The sequence below is a fragment of the Artemia sp. Qi Xiang Cuo genome, chromosome 14 (genome assembly GCF_049724085.1).
Source record: "Artemia sp. Qi Xiang Cuo chromosome 14, ASM4972408v1, whole genome shotgun sequence".
Lineage (NCBI taxonomy): Eukaryota > Metazoa > Arthropoda > Branchiopoda > Anostraca > Artemiidae > Artemia > Artemia sp. Qi Xiang Cuo.
In genome coordinates this window covers 45,862,168-45,882,033 of record NC_142807.1, presented here as the reverse complement: position 1 = coordinate 45,882,033, position 19,866 = coordinate 45,862,168, and the positions used below count along the sequence as shown (strand labels likewise).

General features: G+C 36.7%; 1 protein-coding gene across 1 annotated transcript in view; it reads left to right on the top strand.

The window, feature by feature from the left end:
• The first annotated feature begins 8,210 nt into the window (after window positions 1-8,210).
• The window catches only part of Spt5 (Transcription elongation factor subunit Spt5), a 65,306-nt gene continuing 53,650 nt past the window's right edge, over window positions 8,211-19,866 (top strand). Inside the window, exon 1 of the mRNA XM_089100686.1 lies at window positions 8,211-8,385. Within this exon, the coding sequence (XP_088956812.1) occupies window positions 8,323-8,385 (63 nt within the window). The 5' untranslated portion in view covers window positions 8,211-8,322. The remainder of the gene's footprint in view (window positions 8,386-19,866) is intronic.

Here is a 19,866-nt window from a genome sequence, read left to right as displayed (position 1 = left end):
TACATTTTTCCATCATTTGAGAAACTGCTGCTTGGCCTCATACTATATTCACATTTTTAACCATTTGCTTTGGTTGATCACAAGATCCTAATTTATTTATTACTGAATAACTTTGAAATAGACCCTCTCTTAGTAAATTTTGTATATGTTTTCTTTTTCAAATAGATGCCAAGCTGCAAAATACAAAAGTATTTTCTCTGAACTCCTCCCTAATTAGCGTGGAATTCCTCAAGGAACCTTGTTCGAACCACTCTAATGTCTAGTAATGATTAATGAAATTGGTAAGAGATTCCCTCAAAGATGTTAATGTGTAGATGACTTTCTGATCCTTAAAGTATTGTACAGAAATATCAAAAGTGACCCCTCAATATCTTACCCATGTTTTGGACGAAGCTAATAATCTACGTATGAAAGTAAATTCCACTAAGTCAAATATAATGACGATAAACTTCTTAAAATTTTTGAAATCCACTCCCGTTTTCCTAGACCCTATCCCACCCGAAATGCTAGTGAAACCTGTTAAATTCCTCAGTGTCACAAATTTCTAATAATCTTAAGTACGACACGCATATTTCAAAGATTCTGGACTTCCCAGACAAATCCTGGGAAGTCCCAGGACTTCCCAGGATAGTCAAAACTAAATTTTTTGAAGTGGATTAAAATGGTAGATTAACTTTGAAATGGATAAATGTTGACAACATTTTCACTGCCAGCAATGAAGAAATCTTTGATGGACCGTCAAAGCTGAGACGAAATGGACCATTCCAGATAGCCTTTGGAGATGCTATTTCTGTGGAATAAAATCGAAACACAATATACCCATATAGGTTGTCAAGAGGACGCATCAGCAATGCTTTAGGACCGGTTGATGGTATTAAGTTAAAAATTTCATCGTGTGTTGAAGGGTATGTTGAAAAAAACAAGGTGATATTTGCTTGCTGCTACTAATGCTACTACAACTATTGCTAGTCTCACCAAAACGTCTCGACATTAACAGTTGACACAAAACTTGACTAGATCAATTGCATTTTCTATAGTTGAAATGAATCAGCCATAACAAGCAAGGAGCCTCCCTATTACACAAGCTAAGGATATTAAGATAAAGCTTTCAAGGAATATTTAGGTGGATGCTGAACTAAATCAAAACGAACGATGATCATGTAGATTGTCAAAAGGATGAAAAAGCAATATCACAGAAACGGCTTAAATCATTAAGTTAGACCTTTCGTGGTAAGTTGTGGCGGATTATAAACTAGCCAGAAGACACTGCTTGTATACATTTAATCCGCTTCTGCGGTTACTATAACTAACGAAACTAATGGTATTAAGTTCAAACCCTTAGGGAACGTTTAGGGGAAGTTTCAATTAAACGAAAGGTATTAAAAGGGCATATAAGCAATATAGGGCATATAAGGACATAGGCGGCGCTGGTCTATCATAGCTAGTAATATCATTCATATTTTAAAGCAGTTAATTTGATTGGAAATTAAAAGTTCTAGTGCACTCTTTAAGAGTCAAGAGTCCTTGAAGGGCAATCAGCCCCCCTCTTTAGCTCATAATTTTCGAAACACTAACAATCGAAATTTTAAGACAACTATTTTTTTCAGGATAGCTGAGCCGTTTAGTAACTATATCTATAGGTTTATGGATAGGTCAACCCCCCACAGTTATATAATTTGCCCATTATGCTTGCAAACTACCTAGCATAAAACTACCACAAATCAGCATCAATAGATAAATTAAACCCAAAACGAACAGAAATTACAATAAATAACCAAGTCAAACTCAAAACGAGAAGAAACTAACAAAAGTAGGACTCAAAACCTTAATGCTTTCTGAAAGCCAGAACATAATTTACACTTGTCAGTTTTTGTCAGTTTTGTCTGACAAATCAGCATTGTCATTTTTCCTTTACATATTCTTTAAAATCTTAATTAGTTTTGATTTATTAAAGTTATAAAAGTGAAAACATTAAAAAAAAAATTTCAGTAAAGTGAAAATTATGCTCTGGCTTAGAAATTATAGCCCAGAACAGACTGTTCATTTATTTTATAAAGTGTATCCCGCTATTTAGTTTGAAGATATGAATCTCCCTTGAAACTTATCCTGGTCCAAATGGCACTTTTAATTCGTATCTCATACCTATTCTTTAAATCCATAAGGTCAGGGGAGAAATTTACATCACCCGTAATAACTATAATTTTAGCTCGATCCCCATGGACATCACCAAATCGAAGGATAAGTTGTCGCAGTTTATCATCAGCTGCGTTCTTGCAATTCGCTTCGACGTGTACAACCGACACCTGAAAAATAAATAGGAAGACAATTTATTTTGCACAAATAGCCGAATCTTTGACAGACATATTTGTTACGAAATCCTTTATTTAAATACACTATATAACATGATAAGAAATCTAATCTTGAAGCAAAGCTTGTCCATGTGGTGGAAGACAGTTTACTGAAATAACTTGAAAAAAGAGGGAAACTTCCTTATTGCAATCTAGATGGGAACCCTAACCATTCATCTCAAGTAATTATTTTTTTTAAGAATAGACAAAGGCTCGTTTATCTCACTGATAGTTCTTTTAGATCCTATCTCCATAGAATTTGCCTGGCATTTCGATGCTGACGCGCTCGCGGAATCATACCACATAGAAATCTAACAACCAAGATTTGTCAAATCTAGATCGTGTGACATATGTAGTGTTGTAACTGCCTAACTGGTAAAATTGTATAACTGGGTATTTTACATATTATACCGTAATTTTACAGACCTCTGTAAAATTGGTATTTCACCTATTTTACGCATTTTACTGTTTTTTTACGTGTTTTATCGGCATTTTACATATTTTAACGGTATCTTAAATATTTTACGACGCCTTGAAATCTTCACAGCTTCAAAACATGCTATACTGTGCATAAATAATCTCTCTTTAACAGGTAGACAAAACAGTTTTGGATATTATTTATTGATTTTCTTTGGGCATAGGGGACTTCTGCCCAGCCGTCTTCAGTGCTAAAACAAAAAAAGAAAACTAATTTTTTCAAGTAACTCTGGCAGAGCAGAGGAAACACTGAATCAAACCAAGTTAGATTAAACGAAAGACCAACGAGATTGGGCAAGAATTCTCGGTACTTGTTAATTAGCCAGAACAAACTTAAGTTTTGATCTGAATGTAAGATATGGAAAAAACGGTTTCATAGCCACGAAGAAAAATGACGGGTGACAGAATGCACTAGTCAGTAAGTAATATGGCACTAGACCCTCAAGGTCCAAACCGGCAATGCTGATCTCCATTTCGTGGTCCTTCAGCCAGGGTCCTTATCGCCCAACCTTCCTGTTAACCGTCCCCAGATTTCTCAACTTACCCATTTAGAGCTGGGTTGACTCTGGCTGAGCTTGCAGAATCCCACCACTGACCCCCGTCCCAAACCAAATAACCGGCCACGCCAGGGATCGAATTCCACCTATTTTCCCTTGAATAATTCCGGATCTTCATTGGAAGAGAAATTGAAATTTTTACTCTTCTGTTTAAGTCAGAGGCAATCGTAATTATGGAAGGGGAGTGGCGCTAAGTCGCATTATCTTAGATACGCAATCTAACCTAACCTAACCAAAATACCAACTAAATATTTAATTAAAATATAGCTGCAATATAGTTTTCCACCAGAGCCGAAGCTAATTGTCTGGCATAATGACCTTGAAAACCGGTTATTGTCTGATCTTCACGATACAAATTCTCAAGTGTGTACCATATAATACAGAAGTACCCATAATTAGTACTAAGGGAGAGACAACGGGAGGATGGAGGCAGAAATTGATACATAATCCTCAAGTTCGTATCCAGGACTTTTGTTTGGGAGGGGGGCATAAAATTTTTTAGAAACTCATCAAAAATAAGTTTTAACCAAAGGGATAAACTAGGCTATTAATTAAATTAATGAAAATGAAGTTGATGAGGTATTATCTTTTTTAAGCCCAGGAAAATCCGAATCTTTAAAAATGTCATTAAAAGCTGAAAGTGATGCTTAAAAAGAAATTCTCAACTGGTCTTGTAGCTACAGGGCAACTATAAAATACCAATTTTGTCTTATATTTCCTAGGGAGTACCTTATTTTTACCAATTCTACCGTATTTTACCTTATTTAACCAATTTTACTTACGAGTTTTTATTTTACGGTAATTTTACAACACTAGACATGTCAAGCAAATTTTTTAAAAAGTCCAAAATTTTTGTGTCAAAAGTAGTAAAATGCATTTGTACATCTCCATACATGAGAACATTGTGCGGAACGTTGGCTTGAACTTGAACAGGATAGTCCAGCTCTGTTATGCGATTCTTTCAAAACTTTGCTTTGTGTTAATTGTTTGGATATGAGTGATTTCAAGTGAATTGTTTGATATTTGGATATGATTCGGATATTGTTTTGGTATGGGTAGATATGACCCGACAGCTTGGATCACTCTGTCTTTTGTCCACCTTTTAAACAGTAAGAGCCAAGTTTAATTTAAAATGAAATTATAGCATCTATTAAATCATCCCTTTCAAAAGTTAAAAATGAGACAAAATTTTTGAGAGATCTCTTTACATCTATGATAAATAGTCTGAAAGTCGAAATAAATTAAAATTATAGAATCAATGAAATCACCCCTTGCAAAGGTTAAATATGAGATAAAACTATGAAAGTTCATAATACTATTCAAGCTGAAAAAACTGAATAAGTTTTTGTGACATCGTATCTAAGCAGAAAAATCTCATAATATAGTGTATCCCTGAAGATAAGACCCTGAAAAAAAATTAAATAAAAACTATTTAAAGCTGATAAATGAGGAAAGACTCCTGCTGTTAAATCCGGTTCCTTCTTAAGGCTTGACAAGTTCCACAGTGGTAAATGTAGGCCAATAAAGGTGTTTTAAATGTCCCACTGGAGCGTGATCCGTGTTCTACTATCAAATAGCAAACACAGCAAATCTCCTATAAATACTGGCTCAATTCTGTTTTTATGACTAAACAGAAATAGCACTTGCTCAAAGAAAATATTACTTGGGCTGAAAGAGCAATTGCAAAGTAAGCTGTAGTAGACTTAAGAGGATATGTTGATTCCCGTCTTGCACTGGTATCCGGGATCATTACTTTTCCTGAGGCAAAAATAATTTCAATGATTTAAAGGACATGAAAATTGGAACTTGGAATGTTACGATGTTAAAAAATGACTATCGTATCGACATTTTGACTGATAAATTCAGACGATTTGAATTGGACTTAATAGGAATTTCATAAACTCATTTCACAGGGATAGGAAGAATGAAATTAGGTGATATAGAATATATTTACTCAGACAAGATGGATGGGGTAGATAAGTAGGGAGTAGGGCTCATGATGAATAAGGAGGCTGCTAAGCCTTGTTTTTTTATCTACAGTTACGGGAGCAAATAGACAGGGTCCCAGGTAGAAATATGGTGTTTTTACTAGGAAATTTTAACGCCCAAGTCGGTGGAAATAGGGATAGATGGTATCCTAGTCTAGGTAGGTTTGGTGTAGGAAAAGAAAACAGTAATGGCTACAGATTTTTGCAATTTCGTGGGTAAAGCAATCTAGTTATAACCAGTACGGTGTTTGGTCATAAAATATCCAATAAGTTAACATGATATTCACGTGATGGTAAGACAGTAAACTTATTGACTATGTTATAGTAAACCGAAGACTGGCAGGATTATTACAAGATACTAGGGTATACAGGAGTGCTTTTATTGATGTTAAAAGTAAGGATCACCATCTAGTCGTGTCTAGGGTTAATTTAAAGCTGGAATTCCGGAAGGGTAACTACCTCCCGGGAATTTATGATGTTGGTAAACTTCAGGATAAAAATTTGAGAGAAATTTTCCAGAAACAGTTGAGTACTAAACTTAAGAGTTTAAAATTTGCAATGTGGAAGATGGTTGGAATAATTTTAGAAAAACAATTTGTGAAGTTACTGATGGTGTCTTAGGGAAGAAAGTTAGGACTGCAGCTAGGAATATTAGTGAATAAGCTTTATGTTTAATAGAGAGGAGAAGGGGCTTGTACAAGAATTATCTGAGTGACAGATCATATGAAAACAAAAGGAGTGTAAAGAAAGTAGAGAAAGCATTAAAATATGAACTATGGAGGTGTGAAGTGGAAGCCATGGATAAAATTGTCGAAGATCTGGAAGATGCAGCTATACAGCATATTAGTAAAATATTGTACTGACGTGTTAATAAACTGAGAGAGAGTAGTCAATTTGGACCTGTCCCAGTTAAAGATAAGAACGGGGCCACAATTAGTAATGAGGAAGGAGTTAAAGAGAGATGGGCAGAACATTTTGAGAATGTGTTAAACTTAGATAGATATGTAAGAAAAGATATAGAGGAAAATGAAAAAGTTTGTGATACCTTGGATGTGAGGGAAGATTTGTTTTGTGAGAAAAATATTAGCGACAATACTAAAAGGATTAAAAAATAATAAGGCTCTAGGTGCTGATAGTGTGGTAAATAGGTTTCTTAAATATGGGGGCTTTGAGGTTAGAAATAAGTTACTGAACATTATGAATATGATTTTTGAAAAAAGGGAAGTATCTACCGATTTTAGGAAAACCTTAATTAAACCACTGTATAAGAAAGGTGATAAGAGCGAGTGAGGTAATTATTGAGGCATTAGTCTGGTCTCTGTAGGTAAAAAATTACTTAATATGATAATACTTTTAAGACTGAGAGATGGTGTAGGCATAGTTTAAAGAGAAGAAGAGTGCGGTTTCCGAAAAGGCAGAGGATGTGTCGACCAAATTTTAACTCTTAGGTTAATAATTGAGAACTTCCTGAGTTGTCAAACACCTTTGGTCCTCAATTTTATAAATTATGAGCAAGCCTTCGATTTTGTTGATAGTAGAGTTTTAGCAAAAGTCTTATCCTTCTATGGCATACCAGACAAACACATTAAAGTGATTAGTGCTATGTACAAGGACAACACTGCTGCGGTTAAGGTAGGAAATGAGGTTAGCACCTGGTTTTGTATTAAATGAGGATTTAAGCAGGGTTGTGTTCTATCCCCATTTTTATGAATCATTTTTATGGATTTTGTCTGGATGAGCACAGGAAAGGCCATGGGAGACCACAGAATTAAATGAGGAGGAAAAACTGTCCTGGATTTAGATTATGCTGATGATTTAAGAACCCTAGATGAAATTGTGAGCAAAATCAATGAGCTTTTAGAGGTTCTGCGATTTCAGGGTGCTAGAACAGGTTTGAAAATTAATGTTAAGAAGACTAAGTCACTAACGCTAGGCAGGGGCGTCGTTTTGGAGTGGCAAGAGGGCAGTTGCATCCCTCCCCCCCCCCACTAAAGTGAGTAAAAATATTATACATCCCATGCCCTTTGACTATTCAGATATGGACCCCTCTTGACCCCCCCGCCCCCAAAAAAAATGCTGGAGATTTGCCCCTGACGCTAGGAATAAGTGAAGATGAAAAGATGGTGTTGAGTAACGAAAAGATTGATCAGGTGGGCAGCTTCACTTACCTTGGTAGCAGCATTAGTAAAGACGGTGGGAGCAGTCAAGATATTAAAAGTAGAATAGCCAAGGCGCAGGGTGTTTTTATACAGTTAAAAAAGTTTGGAAGAATAGGAAACTAAGTCTGCAAACCAAGATTAGAATAGTGGAAGTAACAGGGATGACAATGGTCAAATATGGCTGAGAAGCAAGGGCGCTCCGAAAAGCGGATGAGGATTTGCTAGATGTTTTCCAGAGAAATTGCCTAAGAATAGTTCTGGGTACTGAAAACATAATCGGGGATGCTGGGACTCATTATCACTGCTCTGCTAGGTGCATATTTTTCTTACTTGAAGGTCGGGAATGAATTGACGTTTTTTAATTTTACAAATAGAATGTACGGTTTTTCCTAGCAAGTTTTCCTTTTCCTGGGTTTTTCTACCTGCATGTGATGATGTCACATTTCACTTCATAGACAATAATAGCTGTCTCTATCATGGCCGAATTCTCAGACATTGTTTATAATTTTCGTTTTTTATAGTATTTGGTCTCAGTAGCTGCAAGATCTGCTCAAGTCACCTGTTTTCTTTTCATCTAGCCTACGTAATACAAGAAATTTTGATCTTCTCTTCGTCCATCCCCTATCGTAGATGACTCTGTAGAAAACGCTTAATAAATTATTTCATTTTCATCGTCAGAATCTAATTTCAGCAGAATCTAATTCACTGAACAAAATTTGCCAACAAGCCTGTTGATCTAAGTGGTGAAAGCTCTTGTAGTCCTAACAGTTTCAACAACATTATAAAGTAAACTATGTCTGATTCAGAAGATAGTAACTTTTCAGAAACTGAAGAAACCCAGAAGTCTGGCAGTGAGGTAGGAGCTCTAAATACAAGCTAGCCTAGTATTTTTTTTTTTACCCTGGTCCTAAGCTACCCTTAAGGCCAGAATTACCTTAAGTTGGATTTGGAGCAGTTGAAAAGACATATACTAGGTAAATATGTACATGATTCAATTGCTGAAATAGGGACAAGGTGAACATGTTAGTGCCTTTTTTTGCTCTTTCCAAATGGTAGCCTAGCTGGACTACTAGGCTACTTTATTTTATCCACATATTTCCTTCAGAGGAGCTGTAACTATTGGCCATTGTACAAGGCTATTTTCAAATAGCCTATGTAAAAAAATAGATTTTCTAATCTTCAAAACCTTACAAATCAGGATTGTACAAAGACATGAGAATCAAAAGGGATACCACCAGATGGGTAATTTGACTGTGTGTATATATACAAATTTTTAAATTAGCCAACCAGTATTTTAGGCCTAGGAGTTGAGCTGGGCCTAAGGAAACATAGCCTATTAAGAAAACAATTAGTACTCCATGGTATGCAGAATAATCCTAGCCTAGTTAATACATTTTGCAGGGGTAGAGCCTTTATCTTCACCTTTCTCCTTGTTTTCTCAGTTTTTCTAAGAAATTCATGAATTTCTTAGAAACTATTAGCTATATTTGCAGAATATATACCCCCACTCCCCTAATGTGCAAATATATACATAGAATTACATTCTTGATCTAAATATAACATCCATTTGCATCACAAATGAACTTTACTCCCATATTAGCCTTATGGTGGATGTCCAGCTCAAAACACTTCACTTATGCCTTATTTCAGCAGTACCTACATCTATATCCCTACTTTTCTCTTCAAAAGTCAGAACTCTTTAGAGAGAAAAACTGTGGCGGCTGGTACTTCAAAATGCTGGTAAATTTTTCGTTATTCATATTATTAACTTACAAATAAAGTAAACATACCACTTGATGCATGTTTTGGTAAAATTATACTTTAGCTACTTTTGGCTAACTTGGAAAGGGGTTAGGTTAGGAAAATGAAACTGTCAGGGATGGGTCGACAGGCTAAAGTATGTCCTGGGAAGGGGGTTTTCAATGTTTGACTATTAAAGTCATTGGTTCTTTATGCTCTAAGTAATGAATATTGTCATTTACTCTTATATCGAAAGCACTATAAATTCAAACAAACAACAATAATGTGTTTCCTTTAAACATAGACAATGATAAAGTCTTCTGTATGACTTTTTAAACATCAAATTATTATAGAGAAGTATGAATAAAGGTATACAAAAGACTTTTTGGTTTTCTTATTTAATATATGATCCACTAAAATGTCACAAAGAAGAAATTATATAACCCCATTGACAAAAAGAGAAAACAACAAAAAGTCATACAGATGGCTTTTTATAGCCTAGGCTTACATGATTTCATATATAGAGCAGCCTAAATAAAGTCATACAGATGACTTATGCCTCCTGCTATTATAGACCACACATAAATAGTCATACAGATGGCTTTTTATACCTAATTTCTATTATAGATCAAACATGAATAAAGTCCTACATATGAGTTTTTATGCCTTTCTTTTGTAGATTAAACTTAAATAAAGTCATACAGATGACTTTTTATACCTCCTGCTATTACATAGAGAAAACAACAAGTGTTTTTTTTTATTTCTTCTCTAATACAGTTTCCTTCAAATCAACACAGTGATGCCAACTATTGTAGTTTTTTGGTCATTGTTGCATTGTAGCAAGTGCCACATGGACATTTTTTTACTCTAGCACGGAAAATTGCTGTGAACACACAAATTTGGGCAATTTTAGCACTTTAAGAATCGACCATGATGTCAGTCTTGGTTTTTAAAGGCTCAGTCTTGTTTTTGTTTCACTTACTGGCAACTCTGAGTCATCTCTATGACTTGATTAAAGTTTGCTCTATAAAAGAATGAAGTAAAAAGTCATCTCTATGACTTTATTCATGCTTTATTCAACATTTTAAGAAATTTAAAATAAATTTCTTGTGATTTATTATCTCAATTAATCAGTAGTTGTACCGAACCAATCATGCTCAAATCCTCCTCAGGGCCATACTGTGGTGTTTCTTTTGATCCTGAAACTTTCCCCATAGTAGAGTTCAGACGGTTTGTTATCATTGTAATATCCTTTCTTGTTTTAGTTTTGTTTTAGTTTAAAGCTTTTTCCAATAGGCAATGCTTAGAAGTCCTCCAAAAAAAAGACCCCCCAGATCCCACCCCAAATACCAGTGAAAACTGATACCCATACAAGTAGATCCTTCTTATTTACACTGAAGGAAAAAATTAACATCCCAGAAAAGTTATTCCTATTTGGGCAAGTGAAACCACACAAGGAATACAAACCAAAACCTATCCAATGTCAGAAGTGTCTCAAACTGGAAAACAACAAACAAATGCAATGAAATTCTTCTAGAGTGTAGTAATTGTAAAGCATTCCATCCTAAAGAGTTGACAACTTGCAACAACACTCACCCTACATGTATCAATTGTAAAGGCCCACACAAATCTACCAATAAATCCCTATGCCCTGCATATAAGAAAAGAGCACTAACACTCCAAATAGCAACAGAGAAGGCCATCCCATACCCCTTTGCAGCAATGGAAGCAAATGCTGCCCAACAATACCAAATAAAGCCCGTAATGAAACCAACTAAAACCCCCAAGTCAAATGCCCCCAATGCATCCAGTACCCCGTATAAAACACCATCTTCTAAGCCCCCTAGCTCACATCCCTATCAGAAGGAATCACCAAGTCAACAAGCCTCCTTGTCTGGTGAGATGAGGTCAGCCTGCCCCCCCCCCTCCCAAGAAGAAACTGTAATATTCCTTACTTACTTGCCATGCTTTGCTTGTATTTTGTGTATGTGTGCTGTTATGTATTGCTTGTGCTTTTGCTTATGCTTGCTGTTATGTATTTCTTGTGCTTTGCTTATGCTTGTATTATTTCAGGTTTTGTGACCTGGGTTTTTGAAGTATATGCTTGAAGAGACAAATTGTTACATGGTGTCAGAGTAGAAGATGGATACCACCGTCCCATATCCTGAGCTGAACTGGGAATCGGACAATCTAAAAGAGGCTTGGACTAGATTCAAAAGTCATGCTAATCTAATGTTTGATGGACCCTTGAGCGGAAAAAGTGAGAAAATCAAGTGTGCATATCTGCTAATTTGGCTTGGTGAAAAAGGATGAGATGTGTTCAGCACTTGGACGCTAGCAGCTGATGAAAAAGACAAAATTTGTGTATACCTTGCCAAATTTGATGACTACTTTAATCCACAATCAAACCCCATATTCTCCCGATATACATTCCACAAACGTGACCAAAGGGAAGGCGAAACTATAGAACAATATGCAACTGAACTGAAAATCTTAGTGGGTGACTGCTCATATGGAGCTACAATCGTTGACGAAATGGTCTGTGATCGCCTCATCTTTGGAACATCATCCCAGAAGATTCGTGAAAGACTACTGCAGTCGGGATCCGAATCGACCCTCTCAGATGCTATCAAAGTAGCAAGAACCTACACAGAAACCCAGGTACAACTTAAGACAATGTCAGCAGAATCAACTAGTCATGGAAAACAAGAAGTTGATATCATCAAGAAGAATCAAAATAGACTGTGGAAACCCAATCGTGACCGAATTGAAAACCGTGAATGTTACTTATGTGGCGGAGACTATTCACAGAATCACCAGTGCCCTGCAAAAGTGAAGATCTGCAGTAACTGCAGAAAACCCAACCATTGTGCACGTGTCTGCTATGGTAGCAAAAAGACTGTGAACATAATCAGTTCTGAAGCTCAACAAACTGACAAACTGTTCATCAATCATCTAGTGATAGATAAAGCTGATGAACAGCCATATGCTAAACTAAGAATTGCCAACCAGTTCAGTGTGAAATTCAAGATTGACACAGGGGCACAATCTAGTATCATTACCAGACAGACGGTGGAAAGACTGAATCCAGAACCTGCAATCCACCCTACAAACCACATTTTAACAAGCTTTTGTGGTCAGACTATTCCCGTCCTGGGGACATGTAAGATCGACTGTGCCTACAAATCAAATGATAGTCAACCCATAGAGTTTTTTGTAGTGCATTCAACCCCTACTCCTATCCTTAGCTTCAGTGCAAGTCGTCAACTGAACCTGGTAAAGCTGATACTTAGTCTTCAATCTGGAAAGCCCAGCACTGATAAGATACTCACCAAATTTTCCGACCTATTTGTAGGAGTTGGGAAACTGGAAGGTGAATGTAAGATAATCCTCAAGGAAGATGCACAGCCATCCATTCAGCCTACGAGACGAATCCCCTTGAGTCTCCAGTCCAAATTCAAGGAAGAACTAGATTGTATGGGAAACCTAGAAGTCATCAAGAAGGAGACTCATCCAACTGATTGGTTGAACTCAACTGTAGTTTTTGAGAAACCAGATGGAACCTTGAGAGTCTGTATAGATCCTCATAACCTCAACAAAGCCATAAAGAGACCCTACCATCCCATGCCAACTTTTGAGGAAGCTGTGCAAAAGCTTGTAGGCGCTAAGTACTTCTCCAAGCTAGATGCCCAAACAGGATATTGGAACTTATGTCTTGATGACGAATCTTCCGAACTGACTACATTCTCAACTCCATATGGGCAATACAAATTTAGACGTATGCCCTTTGGACTCAAGTCTGCACAAGATGAGTTCCAACGCCACATGGAAGAGGCATTCAGCAACCTCAAGAGATTCTCAGTAATTTCAGATGACATGATCATATCTGGTGTATCTGAAGAGGACCATGACAGAAATCTTCAAAAAACCCTTTTAAGAGCTAGAGAAAAGGAGTCAAGCTTAACAAAGATAAGTGCATCTTCAAATCAGCTTTGATACCTTACTTTGGACACATCATTTCCGAAAACGGAATCCATCCAGATCCCGAGAAAATCCGAGCAATAGAGAAAATGCCATCACCCAAATCCCAGGAAGAAGTACAAACAGCCCTTGGGATGTTAAACTACCTCTCACGCTATATCCCAAGTTTGTCAAGCCTCAATGAACCTCTTAGGACCTTAGCTAAGCAGAAGCAATTCAACTGGATGAATGAACATGAAGCCACACTCACGAAAATTAAAGCGTCAATCATAACAACAATTTCACTCTTTGATCCTACAAAAAGTCAGATAGAGATCCAAGTTGATGCTTCAAAATCAAGACTTGGTGCTGTCCTGCTTCAAGAGAATACAATTGTTTTGTTTGCATCAAAATCACTGAATGAAAAAGAGCAGAGATACTCACAAATTGAAAAGGAGCTGTATGCCATTGTTTTTGGATGTCACCATTTTCATCAGTATCTCTATGGCCATCACTTCCAAGTTATTAGTGACCATAAACACCAGGAAACAATCCTGAATTGCCCGATCAATAACTCGTCGCCAAGCCTTCAAAGAATGTTGTTACATCTACAACCCTACAATTTCAGCATAATATATTGACCAGGCACTGAAATACCCCAATACCCTGTCCCAGCTCCACTTAGAAACTAAGAAAACATTGCATCACAGAGAAATTGAATACTATGTACACTCCGTTATGAAACTACTACCAATCAGTCAAGAAAAGCTATCTGAGTTGAAACAAGAAACGCTCAGAGATCCACAGCTGAGGCTTCTGAGGAAAATGGTAGAAGAAGGTTGGCCCGAAAAAAGATCAATGGTTCCGTCATCCATAGCTGAATTCTGGACAGTAAAAAGTAATCTCAGTGTTGTTGATGACATCATCATGAAAAATGACCGTCTTGTCATCCCAGACAGCATGCAAATCGCTGTATTGCAAAGCATCCATGTCACATCTTGGTATCGAGAAGACGAAAAACAGAGCCAGATCAGTCATTTTCTGGCCAAAGATGAGTCAGACAATAGAAAATTTCGTCAAGAAGTGTGATGCGTGCTGCACTTATTCTACAGCAAATGCAAGAGAACCCTTGCTTCATCACAATATTCCCAGCTACCCTTGGGAGCATGTTGGCATTGATCTGTTTTACATATCCGGAAGATACTATCTGATCATAGTGGATTATTACAGTCGATTTTTTGAAGCAGATGAGCTGGGAATAAATAATTACACGAACCTCATAATACAGAAGCTAAAATATCAATTCTCTAGATTCGGGATACCCTTGATGATTACATCTGATAATGGCCCACAATTCACTTCAGAAACGTTCAAGGATTTCATGAGACAGTGGGGAATACGACACAACACCTCTAGCCCAAACCATCCTCAGTCCAACGGAGTCGCTGAGAAAACAGTTGGTATTGCTAAGGCCATGATCATGAAAACAAAGAAATCAAAAACTGACCTCGAGCTAGCTCTCCTCGAGTACCGCAACACACCAGTCGATGGTCTAGCTTCCCCAGCCCAACTGCTAATGAGTAGAAACTTGAGATCCCTAGTGCCCTGCACCATTGAGCACTTATCTCCAAAAGTCATACCTATGCAGGAATTCATGTCCACAAGGAATAAAGAAAGGGAAAGACAGAGACGCTACTATGATCAACATACCAAAAGCCTTAATCCGCTGCAGATAGGCCAACAAGTTCGAGTACGGTCCAACGATCAAACCTGGCAACCTGCAACAGTCCTCCGAGAAGCAGATGCGCCACGATCGTATGTAGTACAGACGAAAGCAAACAGACAATACCGCCGGAATAGAAAGCACTTGAAAGTCGTGACTACAGATGAGAAGAGTTCTGATTCTGATTCAAACACTGGCAGCTCGTCAGTACACAATTCATGGCATCACTCTCCGGACTTACCCCAAACAGAGGACGTGCACTTTCGCCAAGCCAGCATGCCAGAATTGCCGGTCGCCATGGGCCAGGAAAACACTGTGGTCTCCCTGCCTTCCGCGGCCGAAGTCGACAACAGTCTCAGAAGTTCTGTAACTACTAGGAGTGGTCGACAAGTCAAGCCACCGTCAAGAATAAACCTTTAATTGACAAGCTCTTCTGAAAAGAAGGGAGATGTAATACTCCTTACTTACTTGCCATGCTTTGCTTGTATTTTGTGTATGTGTGCTGTTATGTATTGCTTGTGCTTTTGCTTATGCTTGCTGTTATGTATTGCTTGTGCTTTGCTTATGCTTGTATTATTTCAGGTTTTGTGACCTGGGTTTTTTAAGTATATGCTTGAAGAGACAAATCGTTACAAAACAAACCAGAAACACTACCAGGAATTAATCCCTTAACTGACAAACAGGATGCACAATCAAACATGCAATCCCCAAATATATACTTATTCATTCTAAACTGTAATGCAGTTCAGGCCATTAACATACATCAACTACAGAAAACAAAAATCATTGCAGAATTGGCAAAAATCTACATCCCTGATGATATGCTCATTCAAGCAAAAAAAGATCTTGCTTTATTTTTAACAAAGCTGAAAATTGATACACAGTCATATGAAAAATAAATCAACAACACAACACATCTCAATACTCCAGTGGAACATAAGATCACTCACAGAAAATAAGCTAAATGAACTAATATCTTTTATGAATAATAATTCTATTAATATTGCTTGCCTCCAGGAAACTCATTTAACCCAAAATAAACAAATTAAGTCTCTGGGATATACTATCCTGAGAAAGGATAGATCTTCAGAGAGAAAAGGAGGTGAATTAGCTTTATTAGTTAAAAATAATATAAAATTCTTTGGCATCAATTTTCCAGATTTTGCAAATGATGTTGATGTAATTGGTATCAGTGTTTGGCTGAATAATACAAAAACCTACATAATAAGCTTTTATAACCCTAATGGCCAAACTACAGATGCCATGGATTTCTTTAATTATATAAATAATTCTAATATGTTAAAAAACATCATTATTTGTGGAGATTTCAATGCCCACAGCCTTTTGTGGGGGAATAAACCAGCAAATAAAGCTGGTAAATTGATTGAACATATGACTTCAAATAATAATGAATTAGCTGTTGCTACCCCTCCAAACCTGAATACATATTTCAACCCCAAAAGTGGCAGACTCACCACAATTGACCTACAAATTGTGTTATTAAATATTTTGAATAAAATTTACATAAATAAAATTGATAGTCTATGTACTGACCACTTTGCTATAGTTTGCACCCTAAATAAACCTGCTGAAACTCTATTACATACCTCCAAATATATCAACATTAAAGCAAATTTGTCTATGTTCCAAAATAAGCTAAATGATGAAATTATAAGTTTCACCCAAAATTCATGCATTTCAAACACAACACTTGACACACATGCTGAAGTCTTGACGTCTTTACTAATAAATACAGCTAATCTTGGTCTTCCCAGGACAACACCCAAGAAAACCTTCCCTAAACACATTCCTAAAGCATGGTGGACAAATGAGTGCCAAAATTTTATGGAGAATAAAAAAGGCAGCTAGGACAGAATTCATAAAAAAACCATCACCTACTACATATTAAAAGAAATTACAAGCAGAATCTAATCTAAAAAGGACTATAATAAATGCTAAATATAAATACTGGAATAATTTTGTAAATAATCTCTCCAGAGAAACACACAAGCCAATTATACATAAAGTCATAAGCCACATCTGAGGGAAAAAGACTTCCCCCAACCCACTCCTGTATGAGCTTATACATAATAATACCCATTATGACAATGATAATGAAAAAGCTAAGCTATTTGCAACTCTTTTTGTTAATAAGCTAACATCAAATAATCAAAGCAAAATATCCCCATTTCCTATGAACCCAAGTTACCAACCACGCCCAGGTTCCGAGTATATAACTAGTCCATTTTCAATCCAGGAAATGAATAATGCAATACATCGTATTAGGACCAAAACTAGCAGCAGCTATGACAATATACACCCTACATGGATAAAGAATCTCACCCCTTCATACAAACAAGAACTGAAGAAATAGAAGTGGCTCTTATATTTTAATTTAATATTCAACATTTTAAGAAATTAAAAAAAAAATTCTTGTGAAATTTATCTCAATTAATCAGCAGTTGTACCGAACCAATCCTGCTCAATTCATCCTCAGGGCTATACTGTGGTGTTTCTCCTCCCCATAGTATAGTGCAGACGGTTTGATATCAACAAGTCCCCAAAAAAAAGTCCCCCCAGATCCCACCTCAAATACCAGTGAAACTGATACCCATCTTGGCTGGTCAAGCTCACTATCTCAAAGTCCAAATGATAGCTTCAATTCTGAGAAGAGGACAATGATAAGTGTAGGGGTTAATGTCACCATAAGTGATGATAATTGGTTTCAAGAGGTCCTTTCTAGAAGCTTCAAAAAAAAGAAAAAAATATCCACAACCAAAAGCATTTCCCCTCTCCCTGCCCAAGATCCTCCCTCTCAAAACTTAGGAATTTACCTTAAAATTACTCCTATTACCCCCTTTGAAATAAAAAAGATTACTGCAATAAGAGTTGCAACTTTTAAATTGCTAAAATCAACGTTCTCTCTTAATATTCACCGTGATGGATATCTGCTAATAATTGTCCAGGATCAGTAATCAGCAGACACAACAATCAACCTAAAATCCCTTCTGAATACCCCAATTAATGCATCTAAATGGAACCCAAAACAATCCCCAACAAAAATAGTAGTTTATAATGTTCCCCCAGAAATACCTAGTCAGGATTTAAAAGAATGGCTCTCAGATAGGGCTGAAAACACAATCCCAGTCGAAGATGCTAGCCAACTTTGTAAACCCAACTATAATAGCCTAAAAACAAGTAGATCCTTCTTATTTACACTGAAGGAAAAAATTAACATCCCAGAAAATTTTCTCCTATTTGGGCAAATGAAACCACACAAGGAATACAAACCAAAACCTATCCAGTGTCAGAAGCATCTCAAACTGGGACACACAACAAACAAATGCAATGAAATTCTTCTAGAGTGTAGTAATTGTAAAGCATTCCATCCTAAAGAGTTGACAACTTGCAACAACACTCACCCTACATGTATCAATTGCAAAGGCCCACACAAATCTACCAATAAATCCCTATGCCCTGCATATAAGAAAAGAGCTCTAACACTCCAAATAGCAACAGAGAAGGCCATCCCATACCCCTTTGCAGCAATGGAAGCAAATGCTGCCCAACAATACAAAATAAAGCCTGTAATGAAACCAACTAAAACCCCCAAGTCAAACGCCCCCAATGCATCCAGTACCCCGTATAAATCCAGTACCCAGTACACCATCTTCTAAGCCATCTTCTAGGGCTGGCAACACAATCCCAGTTGAACATGTTACCCAACTTGGTAAACCTAACTTAAATGGCTTAAAAACAAGTAGGTCCTTCGTATTGACACTGAAGGAAAAAATCAGTATCAAAGAAAAGTTTTCACTATTTAGGCAAATGAAACAACACTAAGACCACAAACCAAATCCTATCCGTTTTCAGATATGTCTCAAACAGGGAAAGACAACAAACAAATGCAATGAAATTCTCCAAGAGTGTAGTAATTGTAAAGCATACCATCCTAAAGAGTTGACATCCTACACCAACACTCAGACTTAGTGCATCATGTTTGTAGATTCAAACGAACCAACAAATAAATCCTTATGCACAACATATAGGAAAATAGCTATAACACTCTAACTAATAAAAAAGAAGGCTATCCTTTAACCCTTTGTATCCATAAACGTACGTACTACCTAGCAAAGTCAAATAAAAACCATCATTAAACCAACCAAAACCCCCAATGCATCCAGTACCCCATATAAATCCAGTACCCAGTACACCATCTTTTAAGCCCCCTAGCTCACATCCCTATCAGAAGGAATCACCAAGTCAACAAGGCTCCTTGTCTGGTGAGATGAAGTCAGCCTGGCCCCCCTCCCAAGAAGAAACAAACCAGAAACACTACCAGGAATTAATCCCTTAACTGACAAATAGGATGCACAACCAAACATGCAATCCCCAAATATATGCTTATTCATTATATACAGTAATGCAGTTCAGGCCACGAACATACATCAACTACAGAAAACAAAAATCATTTCAGAATTGGCAAAAATCTACATCCCTGATGATATGCTCATTCAAGCAAAAAAAAGATCTTGCTTTACTTTTAACAAAGCTGAAAATTGATACACAATCATATGAAAAATAAATCAACAACACAACACATCTCAATGCTCCAGTGGAACATAAGATCATTCACAGAAAATAAGCCAAATGAACTAATATTTTTTATGAATAATAATTCCATTAATATTGCTTGCCTCCAGGAAACTCATTTAAACCAAAATCAACAAATTAAGTCTCTGGGATATACTATCCTGAGAAAGGGTAGATCATCAGAGAAAAAGGGAGGTTGTGTAGCTCTTTTAGTTAAAAATAATGTAAAATTCTGTGGCATCAATTTTCCAGATTTTGCAAATGATGTTGATGCAATTGGTATCAGTGTTTGGCTGAATAATATAAAAACCTACATAATAA